Genomic DNA, 21,310 nt, shown 5'->3' on the forward strand with positions numbered 1-21,310 from the left:
AAGGAATCGTAGCGTCTGCACATGCAACAAGCCAGACCACATATGTGTACTGTATATAGCATGAGTATTGGGACGAGAACACTAACCGAGGAACACCAGATATTACATTCCTGTAGTCACTATGGTACCCATCAAGAACTACTCTTTGCCATCTCATCAGCATCGTCATCTCCTCCGACGCCTATTGACGCAAAGGGCCTCGGTTGGATTTCGGCCGTCTAGTCTCTATCGTGAGCTTTTAAATCGTTACTTCTCTATTCATCAGCATCTACTTTACGCTTCATAGTCCTCAGCCGTGTAGGCCTGGATCTTCCATTTCTCCTAGTGCTTTGTAGAACCCAAAGTTTGGTGAACTAATCTCTCTCGGGAGTGCGAAGAGCATGTCCAAACCATCTCCATCTACCCCTCACCATGATCTCTTCCACATATGGCACTCAAGTAATCTCTCTCATATTTTCATTTCTAATCCTGTCCAGCCATTCAACTCCCAAAAATCCTTCGAGTGTTTTATTCTCAAATCAACAAAATCTGTTGGATATTGTCTCGTTGTTATACCATGACTAATGTCCATGCTGTAACACCGATCTCTCTAAACTGAAATATAGTTTGATTTTCATATGTAATTTCAGGTAATTTGATTTCCAAATTTGACTTAACCTAGCTATAGTCTGATTTAATTTTTGCAATTTTTCATCAAACTCCCATTTTAAAGACCCTGTGTTAGAGATCATCGTTCCTAAATAATTGAATAATTCTCCTTTCAATTATATTTCATCTTCCATTGCATACTCCGTTCCCACCATATGTCTTTCTTCTATTTATCTTTTCAATCTATTTCTTATAAATTCAATATGGATGCTAAAAAAAGGACCACTTAGTTTTTATGTAAGTTTAAAAAGAAGTACCTCATGATTGACAAGCAGCACTGAAATGAAGGCCAGTTATATGAATTTCCTGAACACAATCGATAAATATATGTACATTGTTTGCAATTGTAAGAAATCATCACATGCTCCAGGCCTTTGTGATAGTCAAATTATATATATATATATATATATATATATATATATATATATATATATATGTGTGTGTGTGTGTGTGTATTGTAATGTATATATATATGTATATGTATATATATATATATATATATATATATATATATATATATATATATACGTAACCCCTTTTTTTCTTTTTATATTTTGACAATTAAGAAAAGAAAAACATATGTTGTTCATGAGGTAATTCCTACAACATAGGATATAATTTAACTATCATGTGTCTTTTATTTCTTGTGGTTAGTGTAAGAATATTACAGCCTTTTGCATTTTCAGTAAATTTTTATGGGTGAAGGTGCGAGGCCTGCGTCCTTTTTCTTGACCCCCGCAGACCAGATGCTGGTACTTTTTCTCATCATGTAGTTACACACGTAATCTCTCTCTCTCTCTCTCTCTCTCTCTCTCTCTCTCTCTCCTTTATATACTTTTGTATACAGTATATAAACACGCACATACGCACGCAACGCAGTCGTATGTTCTGCATACTTCGAGCAACTCAGGTGAATAAGCTGGGCGGCTGGAGGTGGGTGTGCATGCGTACACATGTGCGGGCTTGTGTAGGTGGGGGGCGGGGCTAAGCGACTCCAAGACAGGAGCACCTTGCCGGGGCTGTAATGCCGCTAGCCGCTAGATGGAACATAAAAAATGTGACTAAATTCGATGCTACAGCGACGTTTGTCGGTTTCGTCTATTGTTTTCCCCTTCTCTAAATGATGGATGAAAAAAATGACATGCTTATTCGGATGAGAATTTGTAAACGGGTTTATCTGTCGTTGTTTTAAGCTCAAATAGAGGTTGTGCAAAGTTGCCAAAGCAAGTTCATTCTCAGCCACAGAATTGAACGGTGAGTGCTGGGGTGGAGGGGATAGGGCCACGGGCATCCAGAGGTGTGTGGAGTGGATAGTAAGTTTGTATACGTAGGTTCGTTCGTGCGTTGGAATGTGAGTTTGTGCATCAGTTCGCCGGCCGTGGTTGCACATGTTGCATGATCAATACAGCCACAGAGAGCCGAGGATGGCTACGGGTACGGTGTTGTGTAGTGTTTAGCGGGCTCAGGAGTTGTAGAACCTAGTTTAACGTTGCATTGATAAGCCAATTGCCGAGAGATGAAGACCTCGTCTCCAGCCTCCTTCTCTTCCTCCTTCTCCTCCTCCTCCTCCTACTCTTCCTCCTCAACTGGAGCCTCGTTTCTCCCAAGACTAACAACATTATCGCATTTGTGATTAAGAAGGAAGGAGCTGTTTCAGGGGGCAAAATTTGCCTTTCGAGCGCGAGAAACTGCCGTGCGGTTGACACTTGATTGCAAGTGTGAAGGATCTCTGACTGCACTTGTCGCAAGTTGCCGAAGGTTTTTACCTTCAATCGTATTTCCCTCGTGATATTAAGTGAATCTGGGAGGGAAAACGCAATGAAATCGTGCCATGAACAGACGGTTGTCGAGTGCGAATAAACTGTAGTTGATGTAATTCGTGAAAATAAACTTTTACAAGAACTATATATTTGTATAGATGAAAAGTTGGTAGCCTACCATACATTTGGCACCTACAGGAGGCCTCTGCCTTTTCAAGCTATCCCCGAAGGGGGGAGGGGGTGCAGTGGTCAAGCCGAGTGATTCCAAAGCTTTTTTTTTTATTATTTTTTTTCCTAACCAGAGACGATAAAGTGTGCGTGAACGTTTACTTTGAAACTTCTGAACATTTCGAAGAAAAAAAAAAAAAACTTTTATGACAGCCATAAAACTGAGAGCAGGAAAGGCCTGTTTTTTTCGACATAACTCTATAATATAGTCAATTGTGACTAATAACAGAGTATTTGCCGAGATGCTTAACGGAAGGTTTTTTAAAAGTGACAAATATTGGTGAGCATCTTCATAGATGACTTAGAGGTGTTTGGAGTGAATTCAGGAGTTTGCATGTAGGAAAAAAACATTTATCGCGTTTCCTAGGTCCACGGGTATTGGAGATTTAGCTCCTAAAGTAGTTTATTTAGGAATAAGTGCGGTCTAAAAGATTTTTAATTTAACCAGATTCTCAGGTTCTGTGTCAACATAGTCCCCCACAAATAGACCTAACAAGTACAATAAAGCAATTATTTATTGTTTATTTTACGTAAGTAGTGCAACTATACTAAACTCGATGAATCGTGCAAAATCATGCACGGCCTCTTGATTCACAGTTAAATCTGCAGGGAATGAAAATTTTTTTTCTTTTTTTACGCAACTCAACCCACGGTAACTCGCATGTCCCCAACTCTCAGATGTACCAGGTAACTATCTCAGGTTTGAATAGAAGAGTTTATTTTACTCCTAAATACTACGAACGCTTAGTTTTGACTAGATTCGCTTCGCGGTGATAGATATATAAGCAACAAAATAAGATTCGCCGTACGTCTGCCTGCTGAAATAGAAGACAAGCTATTGTTTTGGGTAAACAAAGGCTTGGCACACTCCTTACTTATCTGACGATTGAAGAGAACCGAAGATTAGAACTTCTATTCCTTAAGGGAAAAAAAAAGATCACCAGTGAATGCTCTTAGCGAGAAGAAGTTTGAGATAAGTAGAAGATCGCCCAGTTTATGAATGACAGGAGAAGACCATTCCAAAGACGTAAAAAATAACAACAGGAAACAGACTAGTCGGAGGGGGGAGAAAGGAGGAGATTGAGATTTCGAGGGAGAGGGTGACAGGTAGGAAAAGAAAATCCTGTCTCGGTGACTCATGGCTCTTTAAGTTTTGTCAAGGACAATGAAAGAAACCCTAATTATTAAAGGTAAGTTGTTATGCATATTAGAGAGAGAGAGAGAGAGAGAGAGAGAGAGAGAGAGAGAGAGAGAGAGAGAGAGAGAGAGAGAGCGTTATCTGGCGTAGGTGCTTTTCCCCGAGGTCTGTTGTGATTATGCAATACGTGTTATTGTGAAAAGAAAATGTTTGCTTCCGCTAATGAGAGAGCGGTAAAAAGAGAGAAGGAGAAAGAGGAAAAGCATCAATACCAGAGATTAGAGTGTTAAGGAAATCTGCAGAAATAGATTGTTATGTTATACTGTATAGCGGTATTCTTAATGTCTGATGTTCTAGAGTATCAGAACTTAGCAATGACAACTAATTTGTCAGCTATTATTATTATTATTATTATTATTATTATTATTGTTGTTGTTGTTGTTGTTGTTGTCAATATTGTTGTTATTATTATTATTGTTGTTGTTGTTGTTATTGTTGTTGCTCTTATTTTCTATTAACATTCTACACGTATTATTTCATCCTGGAGAAAAAAAAAAAAAGGAAACATATTTAGGTATTCGCAACTTTTAGCCCTTGCCAGTAATCATCTTATCATTTAAAAAAAGAAAAATTTTCAATCTTTTTTTTTTCCCCATTCCCTAAACCTTTTTTTTTCTCCCTACTTTTCCCTATATCCCTGTCTATGGACAACTGTAAGCGGTAGCCTGTTGCATATCTACACTAAGCATAATTTTGAGCATGTCGGGTGTCGGTCATAATTGAATCTTTTGTATATTTTCAGCCTATGACGAGCATATTGCACTGCACGTGTATTTCATGTACTGTAATGCTGTTGCCTTTTTTTTTATCTTTCACTCTCCCGCACTGATAATAGAGAACCTGTTTAAGCTCGCCATTGTATGTTTCACGTTGTTGGAATTTTCGTGCCATTGTTGCCTTCAACTGTTCGTATATATGCTCGATATCTTGCTGAATAAAGCGACTTACATTCACCTCGCCTTTCTTTTGGTACCTAACAGCTACCTTGTGACAATTTGGGATATGCAATGGTAAGCTTAAACATGTTTTTCTATTATTAGTGGGGGAGAGATCGAGAGATAAAAAAAAGCAGTATGTTTACAGTGTATGAGCGTGCATGAAGTACACGTGCGGTACAATATGTATAATGTTTAAACTCTGTATGAGCTATGAATTCATCCCACTCCTTTCTTATAGGAAAACTTACTTTTCCACATATTTTTCACCATTTTTTTTTTTTTTTTGCTTGATACTATGTTAATATAAGGACTATTCCAGAGAAGCTCCGAAGTGGTGCAGGTGTACCATTCAATTGAGATGCTTTCTATGGTACAGCTGCATTGTCACCTGTCTTGAATGTTAATTTTTCGACCGCTAAGGGTAAACTCTCAAAATGTTGTAGTAGGGAAAAGGAGAAATAACCTTTTAAATTTTGAATTTTGTTAATTTTCCACCGCTAAGGAATTTATCGTTGATAAGGCCTTAATGCAATTAAGGCTATTACTCCACGAAAAGGTTTCTAAATGGTGCGGGTGTCTTTTTATCTTTGCCATTCATTTAGATAAAAGGAAAACATCTTGCCGGGTACAGCTGCATTGTCACCTGTCTTAGGGGAGAGGTTGTGATATAATCAGAATGAATATGAAATAGAGAGAGAGAGAGAGAGAGAGAGAGAGAGAGAGAGAGAGAGAGAGAGAGAGAGAGAGAGAGAGAGAGAGAGAGAGAGAGAGAGAGAAGGGAATGGAAAATGGAAGAAAAAAGTAAGGAAAATATCAAGTGACAAACAAATGAAAAGTATGGAAAGATACGTCAAATGTAATATGAGACGATTTGAAAAGTGAATCAAAATGGAATTGAGACAAATAATTTTTACTCTACTTGTATATATATATATATATATATATATATATATATATATATATATACATACATATATATATATATATATATATATATATATATATATATATATATATATATATATATATATATATATATATATATCAACCATAATAAATCAAATGCAGCCGTGTCTAGGGTTTATCATTATCATTATTATGATTACTTACTAAGCTACAACCCTAGTTGGGAAAGCACGATGCTATAACACCAAGGGTTTCAATAGGGAAAATAGCCCAGTGGGGAAAGGAAATAAGGAAATAAACTACAAGAAAAATGTAAGAAAAATAATAACATTGAAATAAATTGTTCATATATAAACTATTAAAACTTGAAAATAACAATAGGAAGAGAAACACGATAGAATAGTGTGCCCTAGTGTACCCTCAAGCAAGAGATCTCTAACCCAAGACAGTTGAAGACCATGGTACAGAGGCTATGGCGTTACCCAAGACTGGAGAACAATGGTTTGGTTTACGAACGTCTTCCTAGAAGACCTGCTTACCATGACTAAATAGTTTCTTCTACCCTTACCAAGAGGAAAGTAGCCACTGAACAATTACAGCGCGGTACAGTAGTTAGCCTCTGGAGAGAATAAGGATTATCTGGTAATTTCAGTGTTGTCAAGTGTATGAGGTAAGAGGAGAATGTTTAAAGAATAGGCCAGATTATTCTGTGTATGTGTCGGCAAATATGGAATGAAAGAGTGATTCAGTGTAGTACTGTCTGGCCAGTCAAAGGACCCAATAACTCTCTAGGGGTAGTATCTCAACGGGTAGCTGGTGACTTGCCCAACCTACTACCTTGGTTTTCATTACCTCGCTGGCCATTACGGCTTTATGATGGTGGGAGATTTTCGACAGATCGATCACAGTAAACCTAGTACGGGTGGCCTTGACTATTACAGCTCTGCTGATAATGGCGGTACGCAGATCTTCTCCCCACGTTAAGGGTTAGAGAAAATGATATATATATATATATATATATATATATATATATATATATATATATATATATATATATATATATATATATATATACTTGCTAAGCCACAACCCTAGTTGGAAAAGAGAGATGCTGTAAGCCCAAGGGCTCCAACAGAGAAAATAGCCTTGTGAGGAAAGGAAATAAGGAAATAAATAAACTACAAGAGAAGTAATTAACAATTAAAATAAGATATTTCAAAAATAGTAACATTAGAATAGATTTTTCATATATAAACTATAGAAACTTAAAAAAGGGAAGAGAAATAAGATAGAACAGTGTGCCCAAGTGTACCCTCAAGTAAGAGAATTCTACCCTAAGACAGTGGAAGACCATGGTACAGAGGCTATGGCACTACCTAAGACTAGAGAACAATGGTTTGATTTTGGAGTGGCCTTCTCCTAGAAGAGCTGCTTACCACAGCTAAAAAGTCTCTTCTACCGTTAGCAAGAGGAGAGTATCGTGCAGTAGCCAACCCCTTGAGCAAAGAAGAATTCTTTGGTAATCTTAGTGTTGTCAGGTGTATGGGGACAGAGGAGAGTATGTAAAGAATAGGCCAGACTATTTCGCTGTATGTGTAGGTAAGGGAAAAATGAGCCGTAACCAGAGCGAATGATCCAATTTACTACTGTCTGGTCAGTCAAAGGACCCAAAACCTCTCTAGCGGTAATATCTAAACGGGTGGCTGGTGCCCTGGCCAGCCTACTACCTACTATATATATATATATATATATATATATATATATATATATATGTGTGTGTGTGTGTAATATATATATATATGTGTATATATATATGTGTATATATATGTATATTTATATATATATATATATACAGTATATATATATATATATATATATATATATATATATATATATATATATATATATATACTTTATACTGTAGCCTCTGTATGTGGCAGCCCCACCCCCTTGGCTTCGTGGTTCTGCGCTTGCCATTACGGTCGTTAGGTCTGTGGATCACTCCTGGGTCTAGCCCACACCTATACACCGAGCTACAAATTGATTGCACCATACTGCTGGGGATAAGAATAAGGGAACTTATGCTGGCCCTCTCATCCATGTCTGCGAGAGTAGAAACTGGAGGGCTACAACTTTCTTTACCCCCCCCCCCCCCCACCAAGTTGTGCAAGGGTTAATTCACATCTTATCTGTATCTTCGATTTATATATATATATACATATATATATATATATATATATATATATATATATATATATATATATATATATATGCATATATATATATATATATATGCATATATATATATATATATATATATATATATGAGAGAGAGAGAGAGAGAAATGATAGAGGCAAGGGGCAGTGACATATGCCCTAGCTAGCAGGACTATGGCCTCTATACTGGCCATATATTCATATGATTAGCATCGAATTCCCTCTTGACCCAAGTCAGGACCAGGGAGGGACAGGATATGGTTGCTGAGGACTCAGTAGGAAGACTTTTTAGGCTTGGAGTAGTATTAATCCTCTTAGCCTATAGGCTTCCCTAAACCTCCCAGCCTTAGCTCAAAGGGATGGTGAGGTTGCATACACTATTAGAAAGTAAAGAGATTGAGCGTGACTCGAACTCTGTCCCGGCAGATCGCCAGTTAAAGACGCTTCCAATAGGCCACCTCAACCCTCTTTCACAGAGTTGGAGCAATAGAGACGTAAATGATGCAGTTGTTAAACATTTTATCAATGCTTTCCGTCTACTCCTTAGAAATGTTAGTTTCCCGGGAAACTGCAATTCGTGCCTATCTCTTTCATTTTCGTAGTACATGGTAGACTTTCATACGTTTCAGTAAAGAATCAGCCATATTGCTACGACAAAATCCGTATTAAAAAAAAAAAAAATTAATTACGTACCAAATCAGATGCAATTCTTGCGTCGTTAAAGATTCATGCCTAGATTTGTATGCCATACGATTGGTCCCCTAAAAAAGCATATAGCGGAAGATAGCATGTGCTATTCATTGATTGGACAACGAGCTTCATGGAGCATTTATCGAGCGTTCCCCAATATGCTCCGGGGGTGAGGTTTTAATTCTTTTTATGGAGAAGGCAGTAGAGCATCAAAATAAGGGAGTTTAAGATATGTTTTTTTTTTACTCTTCCCTAATTATATAGGACCTGTAGGGTTAGCCTCTTTCAGCTGGTTTAAAAGAACGTTATGGTCAAGTTAGCCTGGCAAAATGTTTCCAATCCTCTATAAAAGGGGATGGATGCCGTGTAATTGGCGCACCTATATTCTATAATGTTTTTGGGTTGCCTAGATGCGTCTTGAACCTTAATTAAACTTTTTGTCTATCCCTTTTTTTCTCTTGTTATTATTATTATTATTATTATCATTATTATTGTTGTTGGTGTTGTTGTTGTTGTTATTATTATTATTATTAGCTAAGCTACAACCCTAGTTGGAAAAGCAAAATACCATAAGCCCAAGGTTCCCAGGAAAAAATAGCCCAGTGAGGAAAGGAAATAAGGAAATGAATATACGATATGAGAAATAAATGAACAATCAAAATAGAATATTTAAAAAAAGTAACATCAAAATAGATATTTCATACGTAAGCTATAAAAAGTCTTATGTCACCTTGTTCAACATAAAAACATTTGCTGCAGCTTTGAACTTTTGAAGTTCTACCGAATCAACCACCCGATAAGGAAGATTATTCTACGACTTTGTCACAGCTGGAATAAAACTTCTAAAATACTGTGTAGTATTGAGCCTCATAATGGCGAAGGTATGTCTGTTAGAATTAACTACATGCCTAGTATTATGAACAGGATGGAACTGTCCGGGAAGATCTAAATATAAAGAATGATGAGAATTATGAAAATTCTTATGCAACATGCATTGTATTTTATATATATATATATATATATATATATATATATATATATATATATATATATATATATATATATGCATTACAAATATACAGTATATGTGTGTATAATTATATACGCATGTATATATACACTATATAAACAAAACAACAAATGCAGCCATTTCTAGTCCACTGCAGAACAGAGGCATCAAACATGTCAATTCATGTCTGAAGTTTGGCCACGTTTCATCTGTATGTAGGCGAGTGCGGATTGGTGACGGTGGGAGATTTACGTATGGGTGTTCGGACTAGCTAAGCTTTGCTGATTCTGGCGATAAGTAAAACATTTCACAACGGTAAGGTATCCCCATCAGAAAGAGTGTATATGTATCTTGATTAAACCGAGTTAAGCGGTCTGAAGAAACTCCTATTACCGTATAGTAAATTCCTTATAGGAAATGCATTTTTTTTCCTATATTTCCGTTTATATTATGGGTGTTGATATTCAGATAGTTTAGTCAGTCATTCCTTTGAAACCAATAAAAGTAATAATTTACTTTGGAAAAACTAATAGCATAAAGTACACATATAACAGACAGCGAAAGAATATATATAAAAAAAAAATCTCCATTAATAGAAAATGTGACATGAATAAGGAATTTGAAAACTCATTGAAACAAAATATATTAAAAGAAAATGTTAATTGGTGTAAAAAGGAATCAAATCCATTATACAAGGTTATGGCACTTCCTTGAAGTAGATAAGCGTTTCTTGAAGTACAAGATTCAGTATTTACACCTCTGTCCGAAAGACGTTGATAGGGAACATGGTATATTTTTTTGTGAGTTTACTGACACCATAGCACTTCAACCGAGTAAGGATATCGACTATATGGCTAGATATCGAACCCAAGATGTTCGTGATATGGCGTAATATTGGAAGTTCCTTATAAAGGGGAACACTATGGAACGGGAACACTATGGAACATGAGTCTATTGCACACCTTGCCCGAAGGAGTGCACCCTGTCACACCCTTACTTTGCGGTAACTAAAAAGATTATGTAGGGAGAGATGGTAGAGTTGGAGGGCTGTGCTAAACATAGGAACTCGCCTTGCAGTAAGGGTGTGAATGGGTGTACTTTCTCATAGTGAGGTGTACCATGACTTCCTGTGTCCAACTGTACCAACATGGCTATAGTTTCAGAGTCGGTTTTTGAGTGGCAAAGGTGAGAAAATCATTGCAGGATGGCAAAGTATCAGATGGATGGATGTGATGAAGAGGGATGTGGGTGGGGTAGGACTGAGGAAAGAAGATTCAAGGAATAGAAATAGATGGAGAAAGTCGAATCGAGCAGCCGACCCTGTTATACAATGGGACTAATAAGGTCGAAAGAATAATAGTATCTTAAGAGACTCAGCAAATGCACCAAAGCAAGGACCAGAGAGGGCCAGGAAATGACCACTTGATGACTCTGAAGTTAGATCTGGGGACTTACCAAACCCCAGATCCTGTGTAACGTGGACGGTAAAGTCGTGTTCACTTTGGAAATCTGTCAAGCCGTGAGCAATGTTCAACTTCGGAAGTTTCAGATTGCGAGTCGCGAAAAGTTACATCATAGTTAGAACTATAGCAACTTTTTTCTAATAGTACTGATATCCTGAAAGATATCAGGGACTGTTTGAAGCATCTCTCTCTCTCTCTCTCTCTCTCTCTCTCTCTCTCTCTCTCTCTCTCTCTCTCTCGATACACACACACACATATATATATACATATATATACATATATATATACATGTATATATATATATATATATATATATATATATATATATGTGTGTGTGTGTGTGTGTGTTTGTGTGTATCATCATCATCATCATCAGCCGTAACTAGCCCACTCCCTCAGACATGTCCTTCTACTCCTGTCTGTTTATGGTCTTTCTACTCCAGTCTATACTCGCAAATTTTCTTAGCTTGTCAATCTAACTTCTTGTTTTCTTTCCCCTATGAGAGAGAGAGAGAGAGAGAGAGAGATAGATAGAATAACTGCAGTGTTTAAGACATCATCTTGCCCCAGTATTAAGCCAGCAAGTTATGCTTTTAAAACGGCGCAGTCCATTTTTTTTTCCACACAAGTGAAAAATATATGATTTTAGAAAGAATTGCTCAGGTAAGTGACACTACTTACACATGATGGCATTTTTAGCTCAAGGAATTACTGAGTGGCCACCAAGTTTCCCACGTCACCTAAATAGGCGAGATGAAAACAGCCGAGGCAGTTCCATTTCAGGCGGCCGTGCTAATGAAGCTCTCTTTGCTGGACGCTGGATTCATCCTATTACACGCGTTACTTACTCGACGCTTTTGCAAGGCTGCCATTGTCTTGGCGGTCTGTCATGGTTTGTTTCTTCGCTCGGAAACAATTGCAGCTCCCAGCGCTTACGGTTATTTGTTCCTCTGAAGGGGACGACTTTCTTTGGCCACTGGACAGCGCATGTTACGCCAATAGATGTTCCTGAACTACACCAACGTCGAGGTATTCGAGATTATAAACTTTAACACGGGAGGAAACTTTTGGAGGAAATTGAAATTTTTCTGTGAAGTTTTGCATTGACAAGTGGTTCTCGATTCAAGGCAATTTTATATGTCGTAGTGTACCCGACCCATCAAAAATGACGGTTAAATGTTTAGATGAATACGCACACATGCATTCACACAGATTCAATCATTCCCACCCCCTCTCAACAGGGTATGACTATTCCTCCCCCCCCCTCTGAGCGTGACCACACACACACACACACACACACACACATATATATATATATATATATATATATATATATATATATATATATATATATATATATCTTCCTGTAGCCTACTACTTTCTTTTTCTGCTTGGGTGTCTTAGTACCATAAGTGTTAACCTTGCAGTCCTCTGCAATCCTTTTGGGATGAGTCGGCCAGCTCTGTGTACATCACCTTAGCTGCAGCGCACGTACTAGCGGCCTATTACCAGGTCTCTTCACGAGCGTATTTTTTCCGTACGGAAATATATTTGTTCGTTAGGAGGCTTGTCTTCACACGAGAGGATTTTCCCCGAGCGGGCTCTAGTTTCTATAAGCCGCTACATTGGAACCGCACAGATTAGCAGTGCTCGCAGCTAGTAAATTACTACTGCTCGAAAAATCTTCCAACCGGACAGTGTGTGAAGGGCGTCATTGACCTTCATTGATTTATAATCCGCGCGGATGCAACCACGCGGTATCAATTCGCTCGTTTGACTTATACTCGAATTTTTTTTTAATGAGGCGCATTTGCATACTCGCAGCGGTGCCCTTTTAACTCGAAAAAAGTTTCCTGATCGCTGATTGGTTAGTCATCTTGTCCAACCAATCAGCGATCAGGAAACTTTTCCGAGCTAAAAGGACACCCTAGCGAGTCGGTGGAAATTTGCCTCCCTAAAAAGAATTGACTATAGGTATGTGGGTTTTAACATACTGTGCTCAAATCGGGTATGCTTTGGTCGGAATCTTACCTGGTTCTTCCATGACCACTTAGATTCGTCATAGCTTTTTTCACTTGTTGCCGAACGACGACGGAATAGAAGAATTTTATGTTAGAACCCGTGAAGATATCTATACAAGAAGTAAAGCCACTCTAAAACTTCATAAAGATAGTGAGAAAATTCCGATTGAGAAAGGAATTACACAATTAGACCCCATCTCTCCTAAATTATTCACAGCATGCTTAGAAGTTTTTAAGAATTTATATTGGGAAAATGTAGGAATTAATATTAATGGGGAATACCTCGACAACTTAAGATTTACAGATGACAGAGTTTTGTTTAGTGAATCATGGCAGGAATTACAAACGATAATATAAGATTTGAATAGAGAAAGCAGAAATGTAGGACTGAAAACGATTATGAGTAAAACTAAGATAATGTTCAATAAGAAAGTAGAGAGACAACAAATGAGAGTTATGGACGAGCCTCTAGAGATTATTAATAAATATACATACTTAGGACAGACAGTAACTGTTTCCCAGGATACGAGACCGAAATTAAAAGAAGGATAAGCTTGGGATGGAGAGCATTTGGTAAACATAAGAAGATTATGAAAATAAAATGTCACTTTCTCTAAAAAGAAAAGTATGTAATGGAGCCTTACTAGACTTACTTAGACATAAGCTAGTTATAACTCAAAGAGCTATGGAGTGAATAATGATGGGAATAACACTAAGAGACAGAAAAAGAGTAACATTGATACGAGAGCAATCTAAAGTAGAGGATATTCTAACATGTAAGAAAAAGAAATGGTCATGGGCAGGACATATAATGAGAATGACAGACAATAGATGGGCGTTGAGAATAACAGAATGTGTCCCTATAGATTATGAAAGAAACAGGGGAAGGAAGAGAAGACGAGGGACTGACGAACTAAAAGTTTACAGGCGTCGACTGTCACAGAAAGACCATAAACAGACGCAAGTGGAAGGACATGTCTGAGGCCTTTGTTCTGCAGTGGACTAGTAACGGCTGATGATAACGATATATATATATATATATATATATATATATATATATATATATATATATATATATATATATATATATATATATGCCAAAAGAGTAACCGAGATAGAAATTAGTTCTGAACATTCGTGCATATTTACGTAAGCGCGTACACGTAAACACTTCACATACGCGCTCTTAGTTCCCTGAACTTGTCCACTCCATAATGGGTGCGTGCGGTATAACAGCAGTACCTCGTCTTTACAAACCTGGAATGTTGCGTGTCACTTTGATGTTGAAATGGGCTAAATTTATTCTGTCGTGCGAGTTGGCCCGGGTAGGGGAAGGGAATGCGAAATGACCACCGAAAGAGTTGTATTATTATTATTAATATTATTATTATTAGCTGAGCCACAACCCTAGTTGGAAAAGCATGATGCTACAAGCCCAAGGGCTCCAACTGAGAAAATAGCCCAGCGAAGAAAGGAAAAAAGCAAATAAACTATATATGAGACGTAATTAATAACAAATATAAAATATTTCAAGATCTGCCATGAATAGAGACATAGCCTATCAACCTGTTCAACATGAAGACATTCGCTGCAGGTTTTGAAGTTCAAACCACTGCCTTAGTATAGTTGTCGTAGTAATAGCGGGGGCGACCACTGTCATAATAGTTGTAGCCGTAGTAGTAGTAGTAGGGAGACCACTGTAATAGTAGTTGTAGTAGCATTAGCAGGGGACCTCTCACAGCAGTTGTAGTAGCAGTAGCAGTGGGACCATTGCTATTGTAGTTGTAGTGAAAGTAACAGGAAGACTGCCGTCAAAATAGTTATATTAGTAGTAGCAGGGGGACCACTATCAAAATATTTGTAGAAGTAGTATCGTAGTACTGTAGTTATAGCAATAGTAGCAGAGTTGAGTGTGTTCTGTTCTCTTTCCTTATTTTTTACGATTTTTTTCATTACATGCAGCCAGCGATTGGGACCACCATTGTAAAGAAACGAAGAAAAGTATTAAAAATGAAGAACCTTAATTTCCTTTGTTTTCAAGAAGGCCTTTAAGATTGAAAGGTAGGTAAATGTCGCAGTGTGTGTAGGATGGTTGGACGGGTTGCTGATGAGTCTCTAGTGTAAATGCATGGAGCGTCCAGTAGTGAATCCAATGGGGAATTGTAAATGTAGTATAAACGTTGCGTTGAAATATTCATTATATATATATATATATATATATATATATATATATATATATATATATATATATATATATTATTTTATTCGGCGTTTGCAATATATATATATATATATATATATATATATATATTATTTTCGGCGTTCGCAATATATATATATATATATATATATATATATATATATATATATATATATATATATATATATATATATCATCATCATCATCATCATCATTTCCTCCTACGCCTATTGACGCATAGGGCCTCTGTTAGATTTCGCCAGTCGTCTCTATCTTGAACTTTAAATTCACTACTTCTCCATTCATCATCTCTTACTTCACGCTTCATAGTCCTCACCATGTAGGCCTGGATCTTCCAACTCTTCTAGTGCCAGGTAGATCCCAACTGAACGTTTGGTGAACTAATCTCTGTTGGGGAGTGCAAAGAGCATGCCCAAACCATCTCCATCTACCTATCATCATGATCTCATCCACGTATGGCACTCGAGTAGTCTCTCTTATATTTTCATTTCTAATCCCGTCCTGCCATTTAACTCCCAATATCCTTCTGAGGGTTTTGTTCTCAAATGTACTAAATCTATTGGAGATTATTTTATTGTCATACCATGTCTCATGTCCATAGAGTAACACCGATCTTAATAAATTGATATGTAGTCTGGTTTTTAAATGTAATTTTAGGCGATTTGATTTCCAAATTTTACTTAACTTAGCCATTGTTTGATTTGCTATTTTCGACCTTTCACTAAACTCTAATTCTAAAGACCCTGTATTGGAGATCATAGTTCCTAAATACTTAAATGATTTTACCTCATTAATCCTTTTTCCTTCCAGTGATATTTCACCTTCCATTGCATACTCCGTTCTCATCATCTCTGTCTTTCTTGTGTTTATCTTGAGCCCAACCTCGTGTGATATTGCATGCATTCTGGTAAGCAAGCATTGCAGATCCTGTGGTATTCTGCAAACAAGGACAGCATCATCAGTATACTCTAGGTCTGCTTAATTCCTATCACCAATCCAGTCCAATCCTTCGCCATCTCCGACTGTTCTATGCATTACAAAATCCATGCGGAGGATAAATAACATATGTGACAACACATTTTTTTGGAGTTCTCCGCTGTTCACTGGAAATTCATTTGATAAGACTACACTAACATTAACCTTGTATTTGCTATGCTCATGAACAGACTTAATCAAATTCACGTATTTAAGAGAAATTTTACAATAACGCAGGACTCTCCACAAAATTGGCCAGTGCACACTATCAAAGGCTTTTTTTCATAGTCCACAAATGCCATCAAAAAAGGATTTTTATATTCTACGCATTGCTGTATACAATGTGTCTAAAAATGAAAATTTGGTAAGTGCAACCTCTACCTTATCTAAATCCTGATTGTTCATCTCTCAGCTTTTCATCAATCTTTTTCTCCAGTCTCTGTAGAATAAGCATACTATATATTTTCATAACAACTGACGTATGTGTTATGCCTCCGTAATTATTGCAATCAGTCAGGATTCCTTTTTTTTTTACCATTTTCACCAACACTCCCAACTCCCATTCATATATATATATATATATATATATATATATATATATATATATATATATATGTGTGTGTGTGTGTGTGTGTATATATATATATATATATATATATATATATATATATATATATATATATATATATATATATATATATATATTTCTCAGGTGCTACCCAAAATCATCCACAAAAAAACGTTTGATACCAGTCAATATTTAACATTTTATATATAATATTGTAGAATAATCATCTTGTCATAACTAGTAACACATACTTGATAGTGATGGTTTTGGAAGTTTTTTTTGGCAATCTATTGAAAAAAAAAATCACTATCATTGTCGATGGAAAATATCCCTGCCGAGGAGGAGCCTGTCCCAACGAAGGGGATCGCCCTCGGTGGTGTGTCGGGTTCCGCCCAGGTGCCGTTTGTCGGAGGGCGCCTTGTCCTTATTGCTAATTTCTGGTGGGCTGTTTCTCTCAAGGTTGGCCCGCAGGCGGACGCCATATCGGCTTAGATGTGTCTACCTGTCCACAGGTATGCAGATGGTTAAGTGTTGGGTTCGGTCAGGGAAAGTTCGTTGGTTGGGTTGTCAAGCCTTTTTTGATCCTTCAGATATCACTGCACTAGATTGGATTATCTAGCTTCGAAACACGGAGGTCATTGACATAGGAAATGTTAAGCTGATACTCCAATATAATCTCCCCTATATAATAAAGAGCAAGTGTCTGGTTATATATATATATATATATATATATATATATATATATATATATATATGTATATATATATATATATATATATATATATATATATATATATATATATATATATATATATATAATAACTCAGAGGCATTGCCAGACGTACAACTACCGGGTCTTTTTCCATCCCTTGGGCAGGGGGGAGAGGGAGTAGTCGTATCCTAGTGAGAACTGGTGCGTGTGCATATACATTTAAATAAATATCCTTCGTTTTTTACCGGGTCACGTACATTGGTAAGGTATATAACTTCATTAGCGAACTTAATTTTGATATTTCACGGAATTGGTCATTTATTTTGTGGTTTTCGTTTTCGTAGTTGGTAACGTATTTGCCTAGTGATCACCAGACTGGGGTTCGAAAATCCCGCTCAAACTCGTAAGTTTCTTTGGGCGCCGCAACCTCATTATACTAGCGAGCTAAGGATGGGGAGTTTAGAGGAGCCTATAGGTCTATCTGCTAGGTCATCTGCAGCCATTGCCTTGCCCTCCTTGGTCGTAGATTGGGTGAGAGGGGGCTTGGATGCTGATCTTACGTTTATGTGATCAATCTCTATGGCATTGTCCTGGTTAATAGGACAATTTCAATTGTCCCTTGCCTCTGGCATTCATGAGCGGTCTTTAAGCGTTAAGCTTTTAAAGCCTTCAAACTGCCAGCAGAAATTAATATAGATAGAAAAAGAAATGCTGTAAATGCAACGGCACAGAAAGATAAAAAATCATCAAGGCAGATTTTAAAATCAGCCACAACAGCGTTGGCTTCGGAAACCGTAGAATTTGCCGGAGCTGCCGCAAAAACCTAAGGTACGTCACACTGCTGCCGTAAAGAGCGCAAATGTAAGCCGTTGGGAATGATGATTACCCGTCATATGGACCTCATTACCATATGATAGTCATGGTACCCTGCATTCCTTTGTTTACCTGCTTATGGCCGGGCTTTATTATTATTATTTTTTTTTCCTTAATGAGGAATGCAAGTCATGCCGAACGTGACCCGTTCGAGGAAACATGACTGCGGGAATGTTGCCAGGATGAAGAGAAAAGATAACTTGTACTCTTGCTTTCTCTTGATGAGCACTTTACTTAAACTAACAGCAACTCGTTAACTGCAGGAACACGCGCGGCACAGTTATAGAGTTTTCGATTTATTTGTTTAAATTTACTGATCGTATTTTGTACAGATATCATCTGCAGGTAGATGGTTTTTTTTCTTTACTTCCCAAGTCTTGACCGTTGTTTTTTTTTTTTTTTTTTTTTTTTTTTTTTTTTTTTTTTCTTGTTTTTTTTTTTTTAAGTCTAGTGTAAATTTTATCTGTATAATCTAAAGGCGATTTTTCTTATTACCTTTGATATACCGTATCAGGTTTAAAGGCCACTCGTGAATGGCAGAGGCAAGAGTCAGTAACAGTGCCCTAGCTAATTGGACACAGCTTTAGAGACTGACCATATATTAGTCCCTTCTCCATCAAATTGAGACGGGAGGTTCAGGCACTGGGTGCTGATGACTCGGCAGGTAAACCTATAGGCTCCCCAAACCCATTTCCTTCGCTCACAAAGATTGTGAGGTTGCAAACACTACAAGAACTATAGAGTTTGAGCGAGACTCGAACCTCAGTCCGGCAATCTCCAAGCAGAGACGCTTCCAATAGGCCGGGATGAGATATAGGAAAAAAGATGCTACCAGATCCTTTTATCCTTGTTTGTTGTCTGTTTAGCCTTTTATATGGATGAAGTACAAAGAAAAGATTCTGCTACATGCTTATTTACTTTGACATAGCCAATCTATCCTGTCATATGGAATGGATTTCAAACGAAAAGATACTGCCATAGCCTTATCGTTTTTTGGAACAGTCTTATCTAGCTTATCATGTAATGTAGATGATATACAAGTTTAAAGATGTTGTCATGACCTCTCTAGTCGGTCGTGGTTGGAATACAAATGAAATGATACTGCTAAAGCCACTTCTGTTCTGTTCCTTCAGACTGAGAGTACTAAGCCTCGATGTCTCCAGAAAATTGATTTGATAAATGAAGATTACATCTCGGAAGCAGTGACCGCTTTATCCAAAATCTTAACTTTCTTCATTCGTCAAAGACTGATATTTAAGATATTTACCTTCTTCCTCATTATTGACTTACATTTGAAATATTTTACTTACTTCTATCGTTATGGACATAATCAAAATATTTTACTTTCCTTCATTGCCATTGACTGATATTCAGAATATTTTACATTTTTCTGTCGACATTGACTGATATTCAAAATATTTTACTTTTTTTTTCTGTGGACATTGATTTGATATTCAAAATATTTTACTTTCTTCCATTGTCATTGACTGATATTCAAAATATTTTACTTTCTTCCATTGCCATTGACTGATATTCAAAATATTTTACTTTCTTCCATCGTCATTGGCTGATATTCAAAATATTTTACTTTCTGCTATCGTCATTGGCTGATATTAAAAATATTTTACTTTCCTCCATCATCATTGACTGATATTCAAAATAATTTACTTTCTTCCCTTGTCATTGACTGATATTAAAAATATTTTACTTTCTTCTATCGTTATTGACATATATTCCAAATATTTTACTTTCTTCTATCGTTATTGACATATATTCAAAATATTTTACTTTCTTCCCTTGTCATTGACTGATATTCAAAATATTTTACTTTCTTCCATCGTCATTGGCTGATATTCAGAATATTTTACTTTCTTCCATCATCATGGACTGATATTCAAAATATTTTACTGTCTTCCATCATAAATGACTGATATTCAAAATATTTTACTTTCTTCTATCGTCAGTGGCTGATATTCAAAATATTTTACTTTCTTCCATCGTCATTGGCTGATATTCAAAATATTTTACTTTCTTCCATCGTCAATGGCTGATATTCAAAATATTTTACTTTCTTCCATCATCATTGACTGATATTCAAAATATTTTACTTTCTTCCATTGTCATTGACTGATATTCAAAATATTTTACTTTCTTCCATCGTCATTGTCTGATATTCAAAATATTTTACTCTCTTCCATCGTCATTGGCTGATATTCAAAATATTTTACTTTCTTCCATCATCATTGGCTGATATTCAAAATATTTTACTTTCTTCACTTGTCATTGACTAATATTAAAGATATTTTACTTTCTTCTATCGTTATTGACATATATTCAAAATATTTTACTTTCTCCCCTTGTCATTGACTGATATTTAAAATATTTTACTTTCTTCCATCGTCATTGGCTGATATTCAAAATATTTTACTTTCTTCCATCATCATTGACTGATATTCAAAATGTTTTACTTTCTTCCCTTGTCATTGACTGATATTCAAAATATTTTACTTTTTTCTATCGTTATTGACATATATTCAAAATATTTTACTTTCTTCCCTTGTCATCGACTGATATTCAAAATATTTTACTTTCTTCCATCATCATTGACTGATATTCAAAATATTTTACTTGCTTCCATCATCATTGACTGATATTCAAAATATTTTACTTTCTTCAATTGTCATTGACTGATATTCAAATTATTTTACTTTTTTTTTCATCATCATTGACTGATATTCAAAATACTTTACTTTCTTCCATCGTCAATGGCTGATATTCAAAATATTTTACTTTTTTCCATCATCATTGACTGATATTCGAAATATTTTACTTTCCTCCATTGTCATTGACTGATATTGAAACTATTTTACTTTCTTCCATTGT

The 21,310-nt window shown here is 36.4% G+C and overlaps 1 protein-coding gene across 4 annotated transcripts in view; it reads left to right on the forward strand.

The window, feature by feature from the left end:
• The window catches only part of LOC137625980 (zinc finger protein chinmo-like), a 146,361-nt gene that overhangs the window by 5,314 nt on the left and 119,737 nt on the right, over window positions 1-21,310 (forward strand). The window contains exon 1 of one of the 4 annotated variants that reach the window (XM_068357057.1): window positions 2,847-3,826. The exons of the other annotated variants lie outside the window; for them this stretch is intronic. Within the exon in view, the coding sequence (XP_068213158.1) occupies window positions 3,802-3,826 (25 nt within the window). The 5' untranslated portion in view covers window positions 2,847-3,801. Of the gene's footprint in view, window positions 1-2,846; window positions 3,827-21,310 lie in introns of those variants that run through there. 4 annotated transcript variants of the gene reach the window in all.

This window comes from Palaemon carinicauda, chromosome 33, assembly GCF_036898095.1.
Source record: "Palaemon carinicauda isolate YSFRI2023 chromosome 33, ASM3689809v2, whole genome shotgun sequence".
In the NCBI taxonomy this organism is placed as follows: domain Eukaryota; kingdom Metazoa; phylum Arthropoda; class Malacostraca; order Decapoda; family Palaemonidae; genus Palaemon; species Palaemon carinicauda.